General features: G+C 39.6%; 1 protein-coding gene across 1 annotated transcript in view; it reads left to right on the forward strand.

Moving 5' to 3' along the window:
* Nucleotides 1-7,378, forward strand: part of ARL15 (ARF like GTPase 15) — a 199,925-nt gene extending 192,547 nt beyond the window's left edge. Inside the window, exon 5 of the mRNA XM_069964724.1 lies at nt 5,432-7,378. Coding sequence (XP_069820825.1) covers nt 5,432-5,584 — 153 coding nt within the window. The 3' untranslated portion in view covers nt 5,585-7,378. The remainder of the gene's footprint in view (nt 1-5,431) is intronic.
* Nucleotides 7,379-7,786: the final 408 nt, after the last annotated feature.

The following is a 7,786-nucleotide window of genomic DNA, read 5'->3' on the forward strand; positions in this document are numbered from 1 at the left end:
CAGCTGCATAACCAAATGGAACATCTTTCAGAACTCCTGACAGGCTGAATGAAAACTCTTATGGGAGCTGTAAGTTTATATTGGTATCACCCAAATTTCCCAGAAACAGATATTATATACTAAAAGAGTAAAACACTGGAGATTCTTGTAGTTCCAAATGATCGTGTTGACTTTAGAGCAATACTAAACATCCAAAATCTACATAAAAATGTAATGGTCATAGCAGATACATTACATTGCATGTCTCGTACTGGTCCTGAGTTCAGATGTCTGTATTATACTCCTAAGCTGCATTCACAATTATTTGATTATTACTGAGAATTTCATTATCGCAAGCTCTATACAAGTTCCTGTTCTAAAAAAAAAAAAAAAAAGCAGTGGGTAAGGAAACCTGCAGAACTTTTAATGTAGTGCAGGATGAAAAGGGTCTATATAACCAGAGAAAATGGAAGTCGATATTAGTGCAAGGTATTTAAAGAAGTCTGGCCAAAATGAAAAATCTGGGGAAGAACCATAATAAAGAATCTATACTTACCCAACTGTATGCCCCCGCAGGAACATGTCACAAGCTCGCTCTCAGCCTCTGGGCTTCTGTTTCGCTTTCTGGTGCTGTCACAACCTGGCGAGAAGGGCCCACTCAACCAGTCAGTGACTGTAGTGGTGTTCCACCCCAGTCACTGTCTAGCTGAGCAGACATTCCTGAGCTGGGTTGTAATGTTGCAGGAGCCACAGATGCAGGAGGCTGGCAGGTGTCTAAGAGTGGTGATGCATTGCTGCGAAGGCACAGGAACAGGTAAGTATAGTTTCTTTATGATGTATGATGTTTCCCCACCCCCCTGCCTGCACTAGATTTTACATTTACTTATTTTACATTTACTTATTTTACATTTACCTTTACATTTTTAAAACTTTATATATAAACTACAAAGGAAAAGCGAAACATAAATCATGACTCGTAAAGATTTCCCCCTCGTGTGTGTGTGTATGTATGTATATATATATATATATCTCTTCTTTGCTTTACTTCCTTCACCACTGTCACTATGTCAGTCCCCACTGCAAAATAATACTGTTGTTGTCTGCACAAAGACCTCCCCGCTCATCCAATCAATGGTAACAGCTTTGTCCCGCCTCAAACACTCATGAGTAACAAGGTCCTTGTACCAACAGCGGCTCAAGGAATGTTTCCCAGTGGGCAGTGGGGGAGCAGGGAAAGTAAGTGTAGGATTTTTTTTTCTTTATAACTAAGCATGGTTAGATATATAAAAAATAAATTATCTTGAGTACACCTTAGGGTTCTATTACACGGGCCAATGAAGGCCCGATCAATATTGTAAACGAGTGCCAATCTGCCAGATTGTCGCTCATTTACTGGGCCTAATACACAGCCAAATAATTGTTTAGCAAGGGCTGCCGTGAAGCCCTTACCCAAACACTTAATACATTACTTGTCCACCCTCCCAGTCTTCTGCCCTCTGCTTGCTTCCCGGTCTCTCGGCTGCAGCTTCAGAGCGGCCTGTCTGAGCTGACAGCTCAGGACCGCTATGGCCAGTGATTGGCTATACGGCCTGTCAGCAAGAGAACATCGGGAAGGTAGAGGGGTAATGTGTAACCTGTTTGTTCAATCATTGGCCGTGCATCGTTGTTACACGTAGCGATACTTGGTCGGTGGTCTATGATTTTAGGTCTAGACCAAAAGAAAGGATCAGCCGTATAACACATTGGGGGCCCCATAATGGATAAGGACTGGTTTAGGTGTACAGAACGGTGGAATATATTATGACTATATAAGGAAAATTAACATATCCTATCTGAATTCTAAGAGTGCGGGAAGGGGGATCCGTGACTACTATCCTAAATATTATTTCTCTTATAAGAGCAATCCCCATCCAAAACAGCCACGTCTCCCTCTGGTAATGTTCTAGTCTGTTAGCATGACAATCCATTCCTTCAGGTTGCATGTCAGCGCTGCGTTATGCTGCCCGTTATTTGTGTATGTATATTTTCTTAAGTAAAGGTTTACATTGGCGTTAAATATAGCTCTAGTTAAGATTCTAATTTTCCTTTAAGTTGATAACTAAATAAATGTCTTGTTTTTGCTTTTTCAGCCCACCCCAGCCAATGAAATCTAGATTACACATGAAAGTCGGGGAATATTTTTTTGCATACTTGTGGCTATTTTGGTAGGAGTGTGGAAAACTAATATTCCTTAAGAAAATACCCTTACACAAAAGAATGTGCTAACTAAACTCTGTTCAGGCAACAGTACTTTGTTGGTATGTAATGATTGTATTTACTTACATCCCATTCCTGTCTGATATGAGCACAGTAATCGCCAATAGAGTGGAGCGAACTCTGAGCAGGCGGCACTAGAATAGCATTGGCTGCTAAAGTTGAATTAAGGCTGCCTGGAAAACATGTATATAGTCTATGGCCTATGGCTGTATCTATGTTTTCCAGGCGGACCTAGGGCTGCATTCAACTTTAGCAGCCACCGCTGATCAAACGCCGCACGCTCGGGTTCAGACGAAAGCCGGCATGCTCAAAGTTTGTTCATCTCTAATCGCCAAGCAGTTGTTCTTATGCCTTAAAGGGGTTGTTGACCAACAAAAAAAATCTCTCAAATAAACTAGTGCCAAAGATTGGTAATTTATTGCTATTAAAAAATCTCAAGTCCTCCATCCAGCTGCTGAATGTCCTGCAGGAAGCGGACTGCAGCCGCTTTTAATGATCAAAGTCCCAGGTATACAAAGCATTATGTTGTAAGAAAGAAAACCGGATTCTTCCATACTCCATACATAATTGATTTTATACTTTTGTGGTAGTTTTAACAATCCCCAAGTTTTCGTGTTGTTGTTCTGTACCACTTTATATTTCAGCTAAAGTGTGGTTACTGTTCACTTGACAATAGCAGGGTGTTGTCGAAAAGATTGTCATTTCATATGTTCGTTCCACCTGCAGAGGTGGTCATTTTGTGTGAAGTCAGCCATTTTGTGAACCTACACAAATAAGTACCTCCTAAACTCATAATATTGACAGATAAGTGACTCCTGCTCTCCAGACTGGAAAGAATACCACTTCCATCAGGATATACAGCAGCTGATAAGTACTGGAAGACTTGAGGTTTTTAAATAGAAGTAGATTCAAATCAACTGGTGCCAGAAATTTGTAAAGAAATACATTTTTGGTGAACTACCCCTTTAAGAGTAGATTCACTTGTTATGAAACGGTAGCTTACATGGTATTTCATTAAAGGGCTTAGCCAGCATGAGGAACTTTTTTATATAATACTGGCCTGCTGGAGAACATAATAAACATGTTATGTTTATCTCTCCACACTTCCCTGTCCTGTTGCGGCTTTTCCGGTGTCCCCACTGACTGCAGCTGCTGCCACTTCCAAGACAAACTAGTTTCAGGAGTGATAGCCCGCTCAGCCAATCACTGACTGAGATGGAACAGCTACAAGGCAAGCGATTGGCTGAGCAGGCTGTTACTGCCATGGCAGCAGCTGCAGTCAGCAGGGGGGGCACAGGGAAATTTCACAACAGGGGACACCAAGGGAGGGCGGAGAGGTAACATAACATGTTTTTTATATTCCCCAGAAGGGCAGAATTATAGATTTAAAAAATTCCTAATGTTGGCTAACCCCTTTAAATCTTATAATATGGGACCCATCAAGTTGACCTTTCCTCACCTAAGCCATCTTATAATACTATATATAATTTTTTTACTCCTGCTGTTTCAATGCATTTGTGCATCTGTTATATTTGCAGCCGCCAAGATTATAACATTTGACATTTTGTATGCTGTGATTAAGAAAAACAACCCCAAACCCCAATGTTTACATTTTGCAATTATTTAAAAAAAAAAAAAGAAATGAAAACAAAAAAAAATTGGTCATTGCAAAATGTAAACATTGGGGTTTGGGGTTGTGTGTTTTTTTGTTATAGAAGTTTTGATTTGTCAAGTGTTTTGACACTTAAAATTTAGCACTGCTTGACATAGGCACGAAACCTCCCAACAGCAAAGATGTCATGAGGGCATGTTTCACATATGGAAGAATGTAAGAGAGACACTTTCCTGTGGATAAAAATATACAATAATTTAAACTCACACGAAACTTTTCTTAGCAGTCCTCTATCCAGCTTCCGCCGGTCTAGATGTTCTGTCTGTTATATTGATGTCAGTTGTCATGTCGTCCTCTGCTGTTCTTCTCCATTGCCTTGGGTGCATTCCCTTGTTACAAGTCATTGCTGGAAAGTACAGACATCTTTTTCGCGATATTTTTATTTTTTTTGTATGTGTATTTCTCCATGTCTCCTCTCACTCTGTATCTCTCCTTTTCCTCCCTATCTCCATCTTTTTTTTCCAATCATTCTTTTTGGAATAGTAAAGAGCAACTAAAACCGATAGATAATTTGTTATGGATCTGGTAGACCTATACCCATTCAGTATTTTCATCAGAACACAATAATTATCTAATGTGTATGGGTGACCTCAAAGGGCTATACAAATATGTTTGAAGTGATAAGGCTCAGCTAATCCCACCAGTGCCCTGGTCCCTGTGGATCACTGATTCCTGCTTCTGTCTCTATGTAGAGGGCATGCACATAAAGGCTTTCACTAGCCTTAAGATCTTCATACGCCTTATACTTTTGTCGGCCACTTGCGACATGGTGAGCCTTCGGTATTTGTGGATGGTCAGGAGAGTTCCATACACTTAACAGAAGATGTTGGTGGGGATAGGGGTCGACCGTGTAGAAAAATCCACTGCCCCTTTGTACTGGGAGAGATAAGCCACAGCCAGAGTTCTCTTCCCTCCCCATAGAGAAGACAGGATTGCTTAGCTATGCTGAATGTTCCTGTGTATGGGGAGGGTGGGGGCAGACGGGAGAGATAACAGACAGTGAACTGCCTCCATTGAGCAGCCACTTAAAGCCAATGTACCATCAGATTTTCACATGGATAGAACGGCGCTGGTGCGGTGGTCCTTTTTTTGAACTGCGGCCCAGTTCCCACGTACGGCACCAATCTATTCCCGGGCACTGGCTGAGGATGAAGCACTAGAGGCAGGCTGGCCCGCCCCCAGTGAGAGGAAGCCCCTGCCCCTCTATAATGCGGCTCCATTAGAATCAATGGAGCCACATCATAGAGGGGCAGGGGTTTCCTCCCACTGCTGGTAAATTCGCTTTAAGGATTTTAGCTAATGAGTAACCCCCTTTTTTTCTCAAAGTGTTTGTATTGCTGGAAAAACCTTAAAGCTATATTGAATTTGAGTGTGTAATAGATATCAGTTATGTTAAAGCTAATAGTCCTGCTAGATGACATGTGGTCCATCATTCCATGGTAAATTATTGTTATTGGAGATGCTTGTCTCCTTCACTTCAAAAATTCAAAATCTGATCTGTTAATTTTTTTTTTTTTTTTCCAGATCAAAAAGTATTTTGAACTTGAACCACTTGCGCGAGGAAAAAGGTGGATACTTCAGCCGACGTCATTGGACAACATGGAAGGCGTAAAAGACAGCTTTTCAATGCTAATAAATTTACTAGATGAGCGAGAACTTGAGCCAGTTCAAATATGAAAGACCCTGGAGAAGTGACATCATGGCCCCTCTACCAACTGTTTCTATTCCGGAGTAGCAAGAAATGAGTGATATCGTTGATCACGGGTCACAGTCGCTCCTGCATTGTTTTGCCGCCTTATATCAACCTTAATCTGATTTTTCTTTTAATGATCAAAGTCCCAGGTATACAAAGCATATGTTATAAGAAAGAAAACCGGATTCTTCCATACTCCATACATAATTGATTTTATACTTTTTTGGTAGTTTTAACAATCCCAAGTTTTCGTTTTGTTGTTCTGTACCACTTTATATTTCAGCTAAAGTGTGGTTACTGTTCACTTGACAATAGCAGTGTATTGTCGCAAAGATTATGTCATTTTATATGTACGTTCCACCTGCAGAGGTGGTCATTTTGTGTGCAGTCAGCCATTTTGTGAACCTACACAAATAAGTACCTCCTAAACTCATAATATCGGTGACCCGATATCACTGATCCATATAGTCAACTGAAGTAGATTCATGTCATAAAAAAAAAATAAAAAAATTTGACGTGTAACCAGGCATGTCAAAAGTTATTGATCGCAGTGAGTCTCACTGCTCTGACCCGCTGCAATCAGTATATAAAGTTGGTGAGAGAGCGTGGCATCCCCTTCTCAGCAGCTCGCTAATTCCGACAATGTAGCCTCATAGACTTGCACTGTCAGAATTAGGAGAAGCATCTGGGGAGTGGATGACACGGACACCACGCTCTCTTTTGGCTATATCTTCCAATCACAGGGGGTCTCAGCAGTGAGACCCACTGCGATCAATAACTTTTGACATGCCTCATGACATGTCAAAGTTTTTTTTAGTTACAGGTACTCTTTGAAGTGTGCTACCTGTGGGAGAATATCAGGTGTTTTTCTATGAAGCCAAACCCATGGGCATGGCTAAGTGTTTATTCAAGTAGGTTTAAATACCCTCCATATGAGGTTGATTTTTTTGTTATAATGGAATACTACTGATAGAGTGTTCAGTCTATACCCTAAATAAGGTAGTTAACTTAACTATGTCTGTTTAGATTTCATTGTTTTTCTTCTCTTAACCCATATATCTTTGATTATTTTAAACACCGTAATATATTTTGTGGGGTTTTTTAATTTGTATTTTTTTTTTCTATTTAAACACAGCCAGGTTTTTCCACTAGGATATGTAGATGTAAATAACTAGGCTGCCCTTGTGGGATAGGAAGTTCTTGTGTTAAAGTTTTTATTGTTGACTAATTTTTTTTTTTATTTTTTTTTTCAATTGTTGGCAGTAAGAAAATAAAAGCAGTATTATATTAACTTTACCATATCCGTAATACGCCATTATTTTCCATTAAACACTACTTAACATTTATATTAAGTATAGAGAGAATTATCTAAAAATGAAGATTCTAAACGATATAACCGACGAATGCTACGATGATTCGCCAATGAAAAGGGACCCGATAAAATAGTTCCATATTAAAGAGGAATGATTGTAATATTACTCTTGTAATATTAATTTTTTTTTTAGCCTTTTTTATTTTTATTTTTTCCCTTTGAGTAAAGCTAAAATAATTTTAAAAAAAATTCTGAGCAGCACAAGGTTTTTATTCACAGGCCATAGATCAAACAGGTTTTATATATATTGTTGAAGGCATTTTCCAGAATTGGGGAAAAAAAACAGCTACTTTTTAAAACACAGCGCCACCCCTGTCCCAGGTTGTGTGTAGTATTGCATTTCCGCTCCAATCACTTCAATGGAACTGAACTGCAAAATCGCCCCCCCCCCCCCCCCCCCCCCAAAAAAAAAAAAGAAAAAAAAAAAGAGTACATGAGTGGTGATGTCTCTGGAGAAAAGTGGTCATGTTTTTCTAAGTCTGGATTATCCCTTTAATTCATTATGCTGCTAATGACTTTTACTGAGAAGGAAAACCTTATATAGTCAACATCACGATTTTTTTTTTTTTTTCCTTCTTAAATGAAATTGTGATTTGATGATGCTTAGCGACCTGTGAAATAGCTTTTTAGTTGTCTTTTTATATTTTGTGTTTTGAATGTTTGTATGTTTCTGCCCCTACTCCATAGAGCTTGTGACTGCTTGCGATATAGTGTTCTAGCAGTCACAATAAAAACACTATCCATCAGTTCTCGGCAGCAGCTGCTCCTGACAAGCTTCTGTCTGATGGGTAAAGCTTTACAACTGTCAGCAAGC

This window comes from Dendropsophus ebraccatus, chromosome 3, assembly GCF_027789765.1.
Source record: "Dendropsophus ebraccatus isolate aDenEbr1 chromosome 3, aDenEbr1.pat, whole genome shotgun sequence".
In the NCBI taxonomy this organism is placed as follows: Eukaryota; Metazoa; Chordata; class Amphibia; order Anura; family Hylidae; genus Dendropsophus; species Dendropsophus ebraccatus.